Source organism: Mauremys reevesii, linkage group 21 (genome assembly GCF_016161935.1).
Source record: "Mauremys reevesii isolate NIE-2019 linkage group 21, ASM1616193v1, whole genome shotgun sequence".
Taxonomy (NCBI): Eukaryota; Metazoa; Chordata; order Testudines; family Geoemydidae; genus Mauremys; species Mauremys reevesii.
Window position 1 is genome coordinate 7,937,999 of NC_052643.1, and position 17,683 is coordinate 7,955,681.

The 17,683-nt window shown below is 44.2% G+C and overlaps 1 protein-coding gene across 5 annotated transcripts in view; it reads left to right on the forward strand.

Moving 5' to 3' along the window:
* The window catches only part of DHRS3 (dehydrogenase/reductase 3), a 136,231-nt gene that overhangs the window by 89,204 nt on the left and 29,344 nt on the right, over window positions 1–17,683 (forward strand). The window contains exons 1-2 of one of the 5 annotated variants that reach the window (XM_039508832.1): window positions 5,012–5,167; window positions 5,861–6,010. The exons of 2 other annotated variants lie outside the window; for them this stretch is intronic. In XM_039508832.1, the coding sequence (XP_039364766.1) occupies window positions 5,861–6,010 (150 nt within the window). In that variant the 5' untranslated portion in view covers window positions 5,012–5,167. Of the gene's footprint in view, window positions 1–5,011; window positions 5,168–5,196; window positions 5,332–5,364; window positions 6,011–17,683 lie in introns of those variants that run through there. 2 more of the 5 variants (XM_039508833.1, XM_039508831.1) reach the window with 2 other exon arrangements.

Below are 17,683 nucleotides of genomic sequence, written 5' to 3' on the forward strand. Positions count from 1 at the left end.
CAGCTCTGCTGACAGCATATTAGTTGACAATGTAAAGTTGTTTTAAAAGAGTGCTTCCACAGCAAAGCTCTCAAAAGTAGCAAACTGATGGCAGAAAAGCTCGCCCTCTTCTGATCATGCTTCTCCGGTTTCCCCCTCCTTTGCTTTGAGAAAGTTTGTGACATTTTGCTACTATGTGTGCAAAGGCAGACCACTATGCCTGTCTTGGGGCCCACGGAAAACAAAAGGTCTATATACGGGTGCAGGTTCCACCCACATACCGTATATGTCGCTACAGGATAAGGGCTTAGCTGCACATATTGAACATACTTTCTGAGCCTATTTAAAGGGCAGTTGTACTATGAAAAATGGCTATGGAAAAATGGCACCTTGTTACTCAAGTGGCTTGTATTCAGAGGCACATCTGCTCTAGTGACAAACAAGTTTTAACTGCTTTTTATTTCTAAAAGCCTACACAACTGCGAAGGAGCTGGATTCTGTTAATGTTTTCACTGAACATAAGAACATAACATAAGAATGGCCATACTGGGTCAGACCAAAGGTCCATCCAGCCCAGTATCCTGTCTGCCGACAGTGGCCAATGCCAGGTGCCCCAGAGGGAATGAACCTAACAGGTAATGATCAGGTGATCTCTCTCCTGCCATCCATCTCCACCCTCTGACAAACAGAGGCTAGGGACACCATTCCTTACCCATCCTGGCCAATAGCCATTAATGGATTTAGCCTCCATGAATTTATCCAGTTCTCTTTTAAACCCTGTTATAGTCCTAGCCTTCACAACCTCCTCAGGCAAGGAGTTCCACAATTTGACTAAAGAAGCAGCAAAGAATCCTGTGGCACCTTATAGACTAACAAACATTTTGCAGCATGAGCTTTCTACAGAACCAGACTAACACGGCTACCCCTCTGAAATTTGACTAAAGTTAACTTAAGTTATCTACACTCCCATTAAGTCCTCTAGAGTCAGACTAACTTGAGTGAGAGCAGTCATGCTGCAAAATAATGCTGCAGAGTTATATTAGCAGCCAATCAGCTGCAGTAATTTGAGTTGCCTGTGCCCCCTGACAATGAGTTGAAAGCATTACCCTACTTAAGGGTTTTTGTGTGTGGACAGGACTCCGGTTATAATTAGTGTTTTGCCCTTAACTCATGTTAACTCAGCTGTAAAGACAAGCCCTAAGTATCAACCACAGAATTGTGTACTATGTTCCAATCATTTACACCTGTGTAAACTTGCTGAAAGCAATTTGGATGAACTGGTATAACTGAGGAGGGGATAATTTAGCCTGAAGAATGTTTATTGCTGATGATGATGGTCCAGAAAGAAATAGCTCAGCTTGACCGTTTGAACCCAGTTTGATTTCTGCAAGGGGATAAAAAAAAAGGTCTCTCGTAAAATAAGGAAATATGATGTGCATTCAGTGACAATAACATGAAATTCCAGAATACCACTTTTCGTCATCTTTCGGTGTAGAATGGTATTTTAAAAGATGCTGTCAGGATAAGAATATGTTTAAAATTTTCTGTAACACCCTAGATTTTTTTAAGCGGAAAGAATTTTACAATCTAATATGCCTAGCCTCATTTCTTTATTGTTTTACTTTTTGCACTACATTCCTTCTGGAGAAAACAGGCTAGTCACTTAATTTGTATTATCAACCTGCCTGTCTCACTTTCTGCCCTTGCACAAAGACGTTGTGTTTGTGTTGCAAATGCTGCAGGGGAAGCTTAAACGCATAACCATAATCCATATTTTCATTGACCTTGAAAAAGAAATTATGAAAACACTTCTGTTTAAAGATCTAAAACCGTTTGCTGGCTTTGGGGGGGGGGGGTTTGGTTGGTTGGTTGGTTGATTTTATTCCAAATCTAAATGTTGGGCTTAATTTTAACAGAAAAGCAAATCATAAAATAATACTTGACTATTCTTCCAGTGTTCCCTAGCATACTCAAACCGTAGACACGTATGTGAGGTATCCACTAGAGTAGTTCCATTGACATCAAAGGCAGGGCATGTTCTGCAAAGCACAGCTGAATTTAGCCCTTTGACTCAAATGCATGAATAATGTCAGCAGATTTTTCATCTTTTTTTTTAAACTTTTTTAAACACACACCTCTCTATTTAGATCAATACACAGAGCAAATGATATATAAATATAATAAATTACATAAAAACTCCTCCTCCCTGGAATAAACTGTCATTTATTCTCCCTTCATTTTTACCACTGCCCCTTATTTCCGCACCAGGAGGTGGCTACATTTGTTACCAGCCCAGAGACTGAGTCCTCCTTGTTCAAACCAGACACTAGGCCCTCTGTGGAATTTCTTTTTCCCCCTCCAGAACTGTCGGACGGAGACGAAAATTGCAATGCCAGGTGGCCTCCAACCGCTCACTTTCTAAAAATATTGCTGTAATAACATAGAAGTGCTAAATGCTGCCAAGTGGCAAAAGAAGCTCTCTGAACTGCGACTCGTTTCATACGCTCTTAGGTTAGGGCGGCCATCTCATTTTTAAAATCTAGCGTGTACTTTCCCGCAGTTAGAAAGTTTAGATTTTCGTCTCTCCCAAATAACCTCTCCTGAGGGTATTGTGCCGTATGATGGCAGTCAGCTGGCCTGCTTCATGGGAGGTAATCTGGCATTTAAGGATTAGGATTGTGAAGGGTAGGGTGACCAGACAGCAAATGTGAAAAATCAGGACGGGGTGAGGGGTAATAGGAGCCTATATAAGAAAAAGATCCAAAAATCGGACTGTCCCCATAAAATCGGGACATCTGGTCACCCTAGTGAAGGTTTCTCTTTAAATTCTGCATTCTTTCTGAGGGCCCTTGTGGTCTAACGGACCAAGATGGGGCTGACATTCACGACCGCTGGGTTCTGCCCCTGACAGCCCAGGCTTTATGATTTTCAAAGGTGGGTGCCTCAAATTAGATATTAAATCCACATGTAAGCACTTAAATAGGGGTGGTCTTATCTTCAGGGGTGGTGAGCACCAAGTTCCCATTGGCATGAGTCCACTTTTATGCGACGGTAACATTGTCAAAAGCGCAAGAGGGTACGTCTACACAGCCGCCGGGAGCAAGCTTCCCAGTCCAGATTGACAGGCCCAGGCCTAGCAAGGCTAGCTCTAGTCTCTAAAAATAGCTGCACAGCCCCTGCTGTGAAGTTATAGCTGGAGCTGGACCTTGGGCTTTGAAGCCCATCTCCTCCCTAGAGGGCATCGACCCTGGCTGGGCGGCTCACTCCAGTAGGCCGTGTAGATGTCTCAGGAGGCTAAATAAACCCCAGTGATTTTTAGGCTCAAATCATTTCAGTGCTTTTGAAAATTCTAACCTAAGTACCGATTTTTTTCAAACCAGCCCACTTTAAAAATAATTCAAATTGACAGTGTTTGTTCCCTTAATAAACGTCAATCTGAACGTGTCCCCTAACAGTGCAAAATTCACTGCTCCAGGTCAGTCACTTCCATTTTCTTTTTGACCACTAGATGGCTTCCCAGTACAACAGATAAAGGAAGATGAACTCCACATGAATTCGTTTGTGGACTTAATTTGGTAAAGCCTTTGCTTTCACCTGGTTTACACAAACTATGCAATCATTAAAATGTCATTTTAAAAAGCAGCTTTTTCCAAGGTGGCTGAATCAAAGACACCATTGATAAAAATAGCAGGGCGGGGAATGGCATCCTTTGTTTTTAGCTCCACATGAATGAGAGGGCAAGTAGCAGAGGAGTAGCCATGTTAGTCTGTATCCACAAAAACAACAAGCGGTCCGGTGGCGCCTTAAAGACTAACAGATTTTTTCGGGCATAAAAAGTGGGGGGCTTTTTGCCCACGAAAGCTTAGGCTCAAATAAATCTGTTAGTCTTTAAGGGGCCGCCGGACTCCACGTTGTTTATGAATGAGATGAGCATTCCTAACTGTAACCACAATTATTAGCTGTGTATACTGAGCGAATATGCAAACAGACCCTCCTCAAGAGCGTTTACACCATGGAACTGACTATAAAACAACCAAACACTTGCTTGACCAATGCAAAACAACCAAGGCAAGAGACCTGATTACAACACATTTGCCCCTTCACCCAGTTACAACATGGCTTTATGGTATTGATGTGACCTAAATGTCTTGTAACCTTGCCCTGTACCTGGGCTGAAGCCTAGGACAAGCGAAGGGGGAATGAATGGGCAGTTTCAAAGGAGCGCCACTCCCCTTTAGGCACCCAAATGAAGTGACCAAAAGTGACTCCCTTTGGGGGGAGCAGTCTCCCTGGTGCAGTTTTAGCCCACAAAAGCTTATGCCCAAATAAATGGGTTAGTCTCCAAGGTGCCACAAGTCCTCCTGTTCTTTTTGCTGATTCAGATTAACAAGGCTGCTACTCTGAAACCAGTTCTCGTTGACTCCTGTGTTGTGAACTTGGTCCACTAGGAACTGGATTAAATCTTCCAAATTAATTCCATACAGCAACCATCAAACGGTAACAGATTTCAGTCCTTAACCAGCCTGTGCTGCCTGGATTCAGACCAGGAACCAAGGCGGGGAAGCGTCTATCCCATTACCAACTTCCTAGCCTTGCCAGGGGATCCTCTGCTTTTCTACCCCACATTAAGCTGAAACTCTTAGGAACAGATGAGTCCCTCGAATTGACCCTTAACCCCAATTTCTCTTGCTTTCCGTGGGCTCAAGTAAGATCGCCGCATGTTATCTGAAATTTATTAACGCGGAGGAGGAGGTTAGCTGGCTCTCTCTGTTACAATGCTCTTCAATTACAGCCACAAGCCCAACGTGGCACGCAGCAAGTCTTGGCTTGCAGGCTTGCAACCCAGAGAGTGTCTGTTTCAGTGTGTGTGTGAGTTTATGTGCAGTGGCTCAGAGATAGCTCTGGGGGGGGAGGGGAGAGCAAAGCCAGCCACTCAGAAACAGTAGTAAAATCTCCCCAACACTTTAACTGTCAATCAGGCTCAATGGGGTATAAAACCTCCCGGGCGCTGCAGCTGTGATAGGCAGAGAGAGCAATGGGGAGAAATGAATAAGAACCAGAGCTGAACCAGTGCCCAGCCTAATTCCCTGCCTGTGATCACAGATACTCCAAGTGAAAGAAACAGGAGAAGGGGGGGAGAGAGTTAATCAGCTCTGCCGTTTGCACCAGGCTCAGAAGAGAAGTGCCTGTAGATATTTATATATATATATATTTAAGAAACCGACAACCACCTTACCCTGAATAGACCCTTTCTTAAAAAGAAAGTCCTGGCAAGCCTTAAGCAATTTCCTGAGTCTAAGAATAGAAATGGGCTGTCTGGAAGGCACTGCAGGCTGAAATTTGGAGACCTAGGTTGCTTCAGTTTTTATTTTTATTTTTTTTTAAATAAAACCCTGCCATTTGGAAACTGGATTTTAATTTTGCACTTTTAAACTGTAGGGGTTGGTGGGGTTTATTTTTTCTTTCCCCCTCCATCCCCCCCCCCTCTTTTTAACTTAAACAAACTCTCTGTCCTTCTCCAGTAGAAAAACATTTTACCTGCATGTGACAATCCCAAAGGGAGCTGAGCAGCGAAAGAGGGGAAGCAACTATCTTCTGCACCATTTTACGCCTACCCCCCACGGGTGTTTTTTCTGGTGGGGGGGGGAAGAAGGATCTTTCCCGTCCAAGGTTTTCTCTCCCCAGGGTTTTTGGAAGGGGGCTGAAGACTGTTCCCCCTATTGGTGGGGGAAAGGAAGAGGGCGTGTTGCCCTTCATACTCTCTTGCTTTGGTTTTGTGAAGGGCTGGGACCGTTTGGGGGGTTTGGGGTCTTCCTGCCCCGCCTGGCTCAAGAGGATGGTTTGGAAATGGCTGGGCGCGCTGCTGCTTTTCCCCGTGCAGATGGTCTATTTGGTGGTAAAAGCGGCCGCGTGCATCCTGCTGCCGGCCAGGCTGCGGGACTTGGCCGGGGAGAACGTGCTGATCACCGGAGGGGGCAGAGGCATCGGGCGCCACCTGGCCAAGGAGTTTGCTAAGCGAGGAGCCAGAAAGGTGAGGACTGAGCTGGGGGGGGGGGGAGATGAGTCGGGGGGGGCAGGCAGCCCCCCGCCCTCGGCCGCCACCTGCTGCTGATACCAGGTCTCCCTGCGGGGTGACTGGGAGAAACGGACCCTCCAACCCACCCTCCCTGCCCCGGGTTGGTGTGGGGCTGATCAGGGGGGAGGAGGGCGGCTGCTTTGCAACCCCCCCGTCCCGTCATCCCAGCCCTGCTACCTTGGCTTCTGTCTCCTCAGAGCCTGCCCCCCTTCGTGCATCTGCCCCTGCTGCAGAGGGTCTGTCGGGACCCGGGTCCGGGTTTTGCGCGGGGGAGGAACTGGAGTTGCCTTTTCTGTTTACACGGTTGTGGTCTCCGCTGGGGCGCGGAGCGCACTCGGAAGGGGTGGGCATGGGGGCACCCGCTGCCTGAGAGTAGGGTGACCAGCTGTCCTGGTTTTATAGGGACAGTCCTGCTATTTGGGGCTTTGTCTTATATAGGTGCCTATTGCCCCCCCCCCCACGCCCTTCCCGATTTTTCACACTTGCTGTCTGGTCACCCTACCTGAGAGGCAGGGAATCAATGCGGCGGATCCTCTGCTCTTGCAGCCGTTTAGACGGGATCCTGGTCCGATTCCTAAGCGCCTGGAAAGGGGGCAGAGCTCCGCTTTTGGGGGGAGGGGCAGCCCTAAGCAGCCAGGTTCAGTTCACCATGGTGGCTTTCCACTGAAAGTCAGTCTTTGAACACACCCCCCGCGCCTTGTGCTGTTTGCTCCCCAGAATCATTGGAGGTGGGGTGAGTTATGGGGGGGAGGAAGAGGGTAAGACTCTAAACTGTGATGTAGGGGGCTGGAACAGTTTGTGTAGTGGGGGTGCTGAGATCCACTGAACCAAACTGTGAACCCTGTATATGATGGAAACCACTTCAAGCCCGGGGGTGTGGGAGCACCCTGAGTTCCAGCACCTATGCCGGGATGGGAGGCTGAATGCGTTTCTCCCCTTGAAAAGAGCTGGGGTTGAGTCACTGAGTTACCCAGAGCAATCGCGTAGGAATCTCAGTTGTTCACTGGCCCTGGTGAGTCCAAAGGTGGGACTCCGGGAAGCAAACACCACAACATGGCTTAGATAGATTTACACTTTAGCTTTTGTGAAGGGGCTGGTGAGAATCCCTCACAGTCAGCTCCTAGGAGACAATCACAGAGTGCATGGAGATGGAGTAAATATCTATTCAAAGTAAATCCTGTATGCAGCTTGCAGGGTGTATGTGTGCGTTTGCCAAGATTCACCTAGACTTGTGTGTGGCATTGAGATTTACCTGCATCGAGCTGTGAGGGGTGTGTGGCTTGAGGTACGCCTTGCGTACAGCTTTGGGTTTTGTACGTGTTTGAGTTTAAACCCTGCATTGAGATTTACAATTCCTTGGAGGCTGAACGTACAAGTCATTGAACTTTGGACCTAGACAATCTGCTGACAGTGTACTTTCATCATCTATTAAAATACCATGATTCCTGACTTATTTCTTTTGTCAGACTGGTGGCTAAGCCTGGCTGCGCTATGAAAGTATCCCCATTTCTGTAACTAGTTTTATTAACTATTTAGCTGCAGCCCTGTTGGAGACGGAACAATGGTAATAAGCCCCAATAAATTAATTGACATGGGCGGAGGGAGAGGGAGCTGTTTTCACTGAGGGTGTAGAGCTGAAAACAAAATAATTGTCATCTGTTTCACAATACAGTCCATTTGTATATTAAGTCATATGGAGAATCATGAAATGTCTCAGCGAGAGGGGTAAACCTAACGAGAAGGTGATAAAGTATTTGAGAGTTTAGTACTTTCTATGGAAATATGCCCATGTTATCATTTATGTGGTGGTACATGGCCAGAGAACTATGTTCTGCATGTCTTCTGTCTTGGCTATCATCTGTCTCAGGAACTGTCTTCACTGAGAACCTTGGATGAATGTCACCATTTCATAGAATATCAGGGTTGGAAGGGACCTCGGGGGGTCATCTAGTCCAACCCCCTGATCAAAGCAGGACCAATTGTCAGACAGATTTTTGCCCCAGATCCCTCAATGGCCCCCTCAAGGATTGAATTTACAACCCTGGATTTAGCAGGCTAATGCTCAAACCACAGAACTATCCCCCATTAGCCCATTAAGTCTGATGGAGTTATACTGGGCACGATTTGGCCGCTTTGTGTAACAGATGGTGGTCTGTATATAAAGCAGGAATTCTCAGAGTGGAACTTGACTCATAAACCCAATTGTATTCCTCCCTCAGTGTTTATTTGTTTAGGGAAAGTTTTCATAACTTCCACTGTCTGGCCCTCAGATTTAGTTGGTCTTCCTTTTACTTCAAAAGCTGACTTTCTCCATGTGATGCAGTGTCTTCATAAAGGATGCGACCCATATCTTAATTTATCACTCTCCTTAATTTTGCATTTTGGTTGTAAACAACTGGAAAGAATTGCAAAAAAGTTTAAAAATAATCATTAAAATTGCATATTCTAGTATGTTGCCAAGAGACACACAGGAGTTAAATATTCTATTGTCCGGCTGTTCCTCTCCCATTAGAGTTAATTACTTCAGATAATTGTGTACTCTGGAACTATCTGTTATAGTTGATTTTCCACTGTTGATCCTGCTTGTCTGATAGCAAGTTTTACAAACTCAGGCTCTCATCCCTGGTATTAAATTGTGAGGGTGATGAGGAGAGGAAACTAACATTAAAAATCAGGTTCTAATTGTAGATGCACAGTATGCCTTGAAAGATCCATCACTGCGCCTGCGCACACAGGCATAGTGGTGGAGTTTTGGAGGTAGGCGGCGATATACAACCATGTATTTGAGATTAGAATCTTCCTACAGAGGGGTTAGTTGTTATTGCTAGTGTATGAAGTAATACCTGATAATTAAATAGGGGTTGGCTTTCACCTGAGATCCTATCCCTCTTACCGTGGCCTGTTTTGGGTTTTTTTAAGCATAGGCAAGATATAGCTAAACGGATTCTATGCGAGACAGCAAGAGAATATCGCAAGTGCTGTGTCTCACTGAGAATCAGTTTTAAAATATCTCAGATTCTGAAGATTCTTTAACTGTAAAATATGATATATTTTCAGTTAAGAGTGCAAAGATGTCAGCAAATGAGGATATGTGTGTGTCTGTGTCTCAGTGGATGTCGTGCTTGCAAAAAGAGCTGGATTGCAGCCCTGGAGACTGAAGTCCTCTATTGACAGGACAGAAGCATCATGGACAGTGGCAGCGTGCAAGTTCCTTTCCCCACACTGCCCCGCCAATGTACTTCAAATCTGATCTGGATGTACTGCCTCAAGGACATCTATCTTCATTCATTCATTGGCCTTTTTGTTGAAATTGCCAACAGCGGGACAAATTAAGTGCCAGTTGCAGTGTTAGTTTTAGTTACGTGAATACTGGTTAACCAGGTTTTTGGGGCTGAGACCACCAGCAGCCAGTCAGAGATTTGGGTTATTACTAGACCCAGGATGAATTTGTGCTAGCGATATACCATAGAGATGAAAGGCTCTATATCTCATTACTTGTATCCTGAGTCCTTTCGACCTCTCTGAAGAAAAAGTTTTCAAGACCTACATTTGAATAAGTAGCTGGACAGATGTAAAGGGATTTAGGATTGAAAGACGTTTAGGAGCACTTCTGGCAGAAGTGTACAAATCTAGTGTATATAAAGAGAGTTATTTACAGAAGAAACTGGAAGTGTTCGTGTCTTATCTCAGGTGAACAGCAACGCACTGCATTGGAACATACTCTTGTGAATTTCCTCCAGAAAGATTCAAATGCTCTGATTCAAAGTAAACACTGATGTGTCCAGTTTCAAAACTGCTGATTGCGAATGTCAGTTCAATCATATTTGGGGTTTATATTACTACCGTTCAAGTCCTGAAAAAGGAGAGGAGGACTTTCTTTTTCTTTACTTTTGGCAGATTATTGGTTGATTGAGTGATTAGAACATCCCAAAGGCTAGTTTTGATGTTGTCTGTAACTGTTACAACTTTTTACTCCAGGTTTATGTTAATTTGAGCATTAGCTCACAATGGCGTTTCCGGTCTTGTGCCATAATCTCACACATAGGTCATGTAGTGGGACACACAGCTTGTCATCATGGGCCTTTAGCCAAGAGGAATAGCATAGATCTGCATTATTTAAAAACAAAAAAACCCTTTATAATTGATTGCAGTGTTGGGTGTATGGTGGTGTGTCTTTATGTGGCTGTACTATGAAAATACAGTTGCGATTGACCCGTACTCCTTTTCCTAAGTCTGTTTTGTAAGAGACGTGTTATTGACTTAACATTGGAAATTCTGGACCCTAGGCATCGAGAGTCCTGGCCAAGAAAGCAGCTGGTGTGAAATCAGTGAATGTATAAGGGTCTGAATGACTGAGCCCTGGTCTACACTGAGGGTAGGGGGTCGACCTAAGATACGCAACTTCAGCTATGCGAATAGCTTAGCTGAAGTCAGCATATCTTAGGTTGATTTACCTGGACGTGAGGACGCGGCGAGTCGACTGCTGCCGCTCCCGTGTCGACTCCGCTTTTCACGAGCTGGAGTTCCGGAGTCAACGGGGAGCGCATTCGGGGATCTATTTAGCCACTTCTAGACGAGACATGGTAAATCGATCCCTGATCGATCTCTACCCGCCAATCCGGCAGGTAGTGAAGATCTGCCCTGAGTATGATTCATTCATTGATGGTTACATTTGGAGGGTACTGCTTGGATCCTCTAGTCTAACTCACCACGTCCTGCAGGGTTGTCTATTATACTAGTGTGATCAAAAATCTGTCAAACCTTTTTTTTTTTTTTTTTTTAGTAATCCCCAATGATGGAATCTTGGTTACCACATCAAGCCATCTGTTCCATTGTCGAATGATCCTTTTGAGACAGTTTCCTTGATGTCTCACTTCTCCGCTTCTAATTTTTATTTACTTTGTTGATAGTTTGTTTATTTAGACTGAGCCATGACTAAACAAAAGAGTTGTTCTGACCGGACACATCCTTTAATGTTTGTCATTGCAGACTGTAATAAAGCCAACAAAAAAAACCCCTGTATAATTACTGCATAGAGATAACCCCTTTGCTCCAACCTGTGGACTGAATTTTGGGTTCCAAACATGTCAATCTGAATTTGGCAGTGCATCTTGGGCTATCCGCTACTGGAAGCTGGACAAAATTGATTTTCATTGGGCACTGCATTGACGTGCATGAAATTTGGGCTCAGAAATTATCCATGGGCATTTCCCCAAAACATTCCTACAGGTGACCCTTAATTATAGCAATGTTCTCCTGTTGTCTTTGTTTGGTCGTCCCATCTGTTTTTTCTGAGTGAATCCGTTTTTAGTAGTATTCGTAGTTTCTTTGGAAATCTTTGCAGGTCTGTTCTTATCTGTACTAGGTGTGCCCAGCTGGCAACAGTAGCTGATGTAGAATGGACAGGTGGTGGCTTTTAAGCTGTCAATGTTGTTCTTGGTGCTAGAGATCCCCAAACTATCAGATAGTAACTCAGGGTGGCCTTGAGCTTGTGTTAATGCAAGCCTGATGCCGCAAGGTGCTGCACACCTCCCCAAAGATGTTGAACGCCCTAAACTCCCATTAACTTAAGAATGGCCATACTGGGTCAGACCAAAGGTCCATCTAGCCCAGTATCCTGTCTTCTGACACTGGCCAATGCCAGGTGCCCCCGAGGGAATGAACAGAACAGATAATCATCAAATGATCCATCCCCTGTTGCCCATTCCCAGCTTCTGGCAAACAGAGGCTAGGGACACCATCCCTGCCCATCCTGGCTAATAGCCATTGATGGACCTATAAACGTAACTAGTTCTTTTTTGAACCTTTCAAAGAGTGTTAGGAGTACTCTCCACTTCCATAAGATAAAGCCTCGTGTGTGCATTGGAATGTCTCTCCCTTGGCCTGTTACACCTTCTGCATGGCCACTTCCCTGCTCTAGCAGAGACAAGATGATTAAAGGGAATTACTTGCTTGTGGTATGAAAATAAGGCAGGCAGACTGGACAGAAAGGAGCCAGTGCTAAATGGCAAGAATTTCCCATTGCCAATAAAAACGACAAAGAGAGAATTCCCCTGTCAGGCTGAATATGTGTTGTTTTATGGCCATGACCTCACTCTGTCAGCACTTGAATCTAGACAGTTATGTCACTAAGTCTGCAAAATACTATTAACCAGGATGACGACATGGTGGGTAGCCATAAAATGCCGCCCTGATAATAACACAGTAATTATTTTGGGATGGTGAACAAAATTCCCTGCAAGTATTACTTGAGAAGTTTTGCTTTGAAAACTGAACATGGCTTTTGGGTTGGCTCATATTTCCTCCACCTAAAGGCTTGTTGGGGTTTTTTCCTCCCTCCAGCCAAAAACCAAAGAACAAAATCCCATGTGGCTTCATTCAAGCAAAATTTCCAGGGTCAAATCCTAAAGTCCTTCCTAATGTAGACAAACTCCCATTGGGTCAAATCCTGTTTGGTGATGAGTACACGCAACTCCCATCTAAATCAATGCTCCAAATCCTGAGCTCCTTACTCAGTTTCAGCTAAGATCTTACTCAGTTCTGTTCAAAGAAGGTTCCACGGAAGTCAGTGAGAATAATGACGGAGGAAGGACTCGGGTATCGCCCCAAGTTCCAGACGTTGAGTCCTTCTCGTGATCCTTCCACAGTAATCGTGGATTGTATCTATGTGTGCAGATAGTTGCGTACATTTCTGAGGTGTTTTTGCCCAGTTCTATATATTAAAAGGTCAACTGCATTATGGCAATGGATAGACTTACAAATGATACTGAAGCCTTGAAGTGCTGACATATTACAGAGTCTGAAATTCAAAGAAAGACTTATCCACTGCTCTGATGTGCCCTTTTTAGAGAGAGACACTTAATAATCCATTTCGGAATGCACTGCTGAAGACCCTGAATGCCCTGCTATTTTGCGTTTGAAAACTCTCTTCTGCGTAAAGCACCTGCCATTGGATACTTAACTTATAGGAATTTAAATCTGCCACATAAGCCCAAACAAGACACACCTCTAGGGCAGAAACATTCTTCAGAGGAAGACATTTCTAGTACCCACAAGATGACAAAGGAGTGAAATTTGTGATATGGTGGATTTTGACTTTCATCCCGAATGGGTATGATCCTGTATTGGCAGGGCTGACCTAGCATACCCAAAGTAAACTCATTTGATTGCCTTTTGTTTCAAATTAGATTTTAAGCTCTTCAGGGCAGGGTTCATGCCTACCTATGTGTTTGTAAAGCCAGTGCAATTTGATCCCGGTCATCGTTGGGGCCATTGAATACAATCACAGTACAAATAATAAACCAGACTCTGACATGCAGTTTGATTATAAATGTACATGGCTTATAGCCTACGCTGACTTCAAAACAATGAAAGTGCCAGACTTAACCTCCTCAAGAGCAGGTGAATTCCAGTATAAGGATCAGAGAGAGTTTTCTATCCAAGGACCTTCAGAACAGAGGAGTTGATCTTACTTGCACCATAATTCACCATTGTATTTGTTTGTTTTAGGTCATGTGATCTGACACAATGAAATCATAAATCCTTTAAGAACACGGTTTACAAAAGAAACTGACACACTCCAAATCTACTTTTTCAAGGGTCAGCTGTGGTAGGCAAAAAGTATTGTGCAAATAAGCATTCAGTTGGCTTTATGTACAATGTTTTGAACTCTCAGTATAAAACGAACACGTTGTAGTGTTTGGATTTTGGATCAAAATGTATGAATATGTATGTATGTATTGAAGCTCCTTGGTACTGTGTAGAGACACCAAAAAGACATCAGGTCAGAGATTATCTACCCATAGGTCATCATCTGAGGTTTCCATAAGTGGTTTAGTTATCTAACAATACTGAAGCCAGACATACTGAAACTACAATTTGACCTGTCGCAAAGACGGAAGCAGATGTGCTTGTTTGGGGGGACTTTTTGCACAGAAGGAAGTTATTTAACATGGGGTAGATATCTGGGTACGTTGAGGACATTTGTCTCTGTTGTGCAAATATCACTTTGTATCTCCTGAAACTCATGTTCTGTGAACGCTTAGAGCTTGCATACACTGTAATGGAGCCACCCTAGCTATAATTTTGCTAGTACGAATACCGATAGCAGTGAAGTCATGGATTCAGCGGGGGCTGTACAAGCCCCATCAGAGACGTAGGGGCTGAAGGCAGTGCTGCCCATGGCTTCACTGCTATTAGCACTTGTGCTAGCTAAGTTAAAGCTAGCTCCAGTATGTCAGCACATGCTGCAGTCACACCTCCAGTTGCAGTGTAGACTTACGTTTAGATACTACAGCACTGGAACTGGATGGTTTCAGGGTTTTTCTAAGGGGTTGTGTGTGATGGAATGCACCCCGGTATTCAAACCCTACACACTATTGTAATAATCTTTTGTACAAAATATGCCATGCAAGGTATCTTTTAAAAACTAATAACTCGCCGGTCAATAATATCACGATGAAAGGCATGTAGCAACATTATATCTAAAGTTATGAACATAAGCTGAAATCACAACTGAAGTGTGTGGGGGGAGTGGGGAAACCTGTTTCTCAAAGACAAAGGACAAGCTGATGTCTCTTGCCAGGTGTCATCAAAGCTGATGGGCAATCACCTATCAAGTGGCCATTCTTTGGCAAGGAAGTGGGGGCAGAAACAAACAGATCTGCATCTTAGCCCACGACAGCAGGAACGTCTTTCACCATCAGACTCTTTGTCTCCATCCTCGCAGCGGGAATGAACTTTAGATAGGGGTAACCCTCAGGAAAATGCAATTTCAAAGGGTGACTGAACTATAAAAAAGAGGGGCAAAAGCACCCCGAGTGATCTCTCCCAATCCATCTCTCTCTTTTCCACCTAAGAAGACAAAAGAAACAGATTATGGAATTTGGGAACAGAGCCTGACTTGAAATTTGGTCAGCCCTGTGTCTGGGAAAATGTGGTAAGAATTTCACCTTGAACCAAGCAACAAAGAGTCCTGTGACACCTTAAAGACTAACAGATGAATTGGAGCATAAGCTTTCGTGGGTGAATACCCACTTCGTCAGATGCATGTCACCCACGAAAGCTTGTGCTCCAATACATCTGTTAGTCTTTAAGGTGCCACAGGACTCTCTGTTGCTTTTTACAGATCCAGACTAACACGGCTACCCCTCTAATACCTGACACCTTGAACCAAGTCTTGTTTAAACTTAGAAAGCGTTTTATCTTTATTTCTCTTGTAACCATTTCTGACTTTAATGCCTCATACTTGTACTCAAAATCTCTCTCTTTGTAGTTAAATAAACTTGTTTTATTCTTTAATAAAAATAATTCAATGTTTTTAAACTGAATTATGTGGGAAACTCCATTTATGGTAGCAAACTATTGTATATTGATCCCCTTAGGGACGTAATATATGTGGGCTGTCCAAGAGAGGGCTGGACAGTGCAGAATATATGTTTTTTGGGGGGGGAATCCAGGACTGGGAATGTGTTGGGGTCACCCTGTAAGTCGTAACCAAGGCTGCTGGAAGTCAGAGTGTGACTGATGTTTGCGGACAGGCTGCTGGGTTCAGAGTTGCTGGACCAGGACTGTTGCTATACACAGACATGCAGGGTGTGACCTGCCTGCTGTTCGGCTGTTTGTGAGGAGACCAGGTTAAGCGCTACAGCATAATCCCTGAAATATCATAGGGGGTTAAAGCCTTTAAACTTGTGAGTAGCTGTTAAATCCAGTCTAGGTTAATAGTGACCTGAAATCAGTTATTCAGTGGCCTATGTGAGATGAGTTGGTAGGTCTCGGTCCAATTCTTAGTGGACGTTTGGCCGCATCGTACAAAATACCCCATCAATTTAGAACTGTTGCTGAGAGCCTAACCGGTGAGAACGAGGTGTGATTGGGCCATTGTGTCTGATTTCCCTTGTCTGGGTTGATTGTCACAGTGAATGCACATTCTCAGGGTGGTAGCAGGGAAGACTTCGTAGGCTGTACATATTCTATGGCTAAAGAGAGGACTTTGCTTCCCCCAGCTGTTATTCAGGCATGTTTCAACGGCAATAAATGAAGTCTCATTCATAGCAGGTGTGACAGCCAAACTGGATTTGAAATGGTCATTGGGAACACTGAAGAACTGGCAATAATCTGTATTCCTATGGGTTAAAGGAGACGAGTAGCCAGCATTGGTTCTAGAGATGTGTGTCTGGACAACTCCTAGAAATCCATGTTGTTTTACATTTCTTTTGTACCATTCTAAAGTGATGAATAAACACAATTATCTCCGACCAACATGGCATTTAATAAATAGACAATTACATTTATTTTTTCTCTCTCTCTTTCTGTCCCCCTTCTGTCCACTGTGCTTGCATTTTGCATACCTGTTCCCATGATGACTGTGCAACCCATCTGCAAGATGCAGGAGCTGAGGGGAGGGCTGGGGAAAACTTTCTGCATTTTGAATTTTCTGCGAGCATTTTCGTGAAAAATACGGTTTTTGACAGCAACAAAAATGAAAAACATCATCAAAAATGTTCAGGACTTTTCCATGAGTGCTTGTCCGGGGGTGCTCTGCACCTTACAAGAGATACTGAGCACACTGTAATATCGAATCCAGAATTTCCTCTTGTGGGTCGTGCATGGAGGTTTGAGTGATTATTTGCCACCTATTTCCCCTGTCAATGATTTCATCGAACAATTAACCTTCCTTGCTGGCTTTGTTAACTTACTTCTCAGAGTGAATCTACCCCTTTATACAGACTCTGGAAAGGCGTCCTCTCTGTAAGGATGATGTAATCACAGCAATGTTATTTAAGTGCTTCCTGCTGGCTGCTAACTTTCCTGTTGATTCATGGATTTAAATATCCAGAACCCTTGATCCAAGTCCCAGGAATGGATGGCATTTATTCTTCTGACCTGGACTGAGGCCATGGCCAGCAGCTTGAATAAAATGCTGAAAGACACAACCTCTAGCTGGCAAGTATAGCCGGAAATGTCAAATAGCCGACCTTTGGGTATCTGTGAGGCAGCAGTATGGCTGCTGCCTTTTTCAGTTTGTCCTTTGGGACCTGGCATTTGCAACCCAATGTGATGGCGTAAGGAGATAAATAGCAATGTCATGGTGGAGGAAATCGCATCGCAACAGAGTGGTGTCATGAAACTCTGTCATATCATGGTGTCATAAAGATGTCAAAGATTATCCCCCTGCTGCAGCGGTGTAGTGAGGGGAAATCATGTGTTTCAGAAATTTCAATGAGATGCAGATCAGCGCTGTAAAACTGGATGTTCCTGTACAATTTGAGAAGCTTGACCATGCTATCTGAGACCTTAGATAGGTTTTAGTGAAGATGAGGTGTCTCATCAGGATCACAGCGAGGAAAAGAGGCTGCATAGCCAGACTTTTTTCAAACAAGAGAGGAGCCGGGTTTGATTTCAGTGTTGGTCCTTTTTTTTTTTTAAACTGTTTCATCCATCCCTGTTTCACCTGAGTGATGCCATCCTCTATAAAGACTTGAAACCTTGCCTCAGCCTGTGTACATCGCACTCGCACCTTGAGTCTGGTGCAGGCTAGGAAAAAGTTGACTCAGATTGGCCGAACTGTTTCCCTCTGAAGCACTAAAATATATACATGGCTTTTACTGCACTATAAAATGAGTT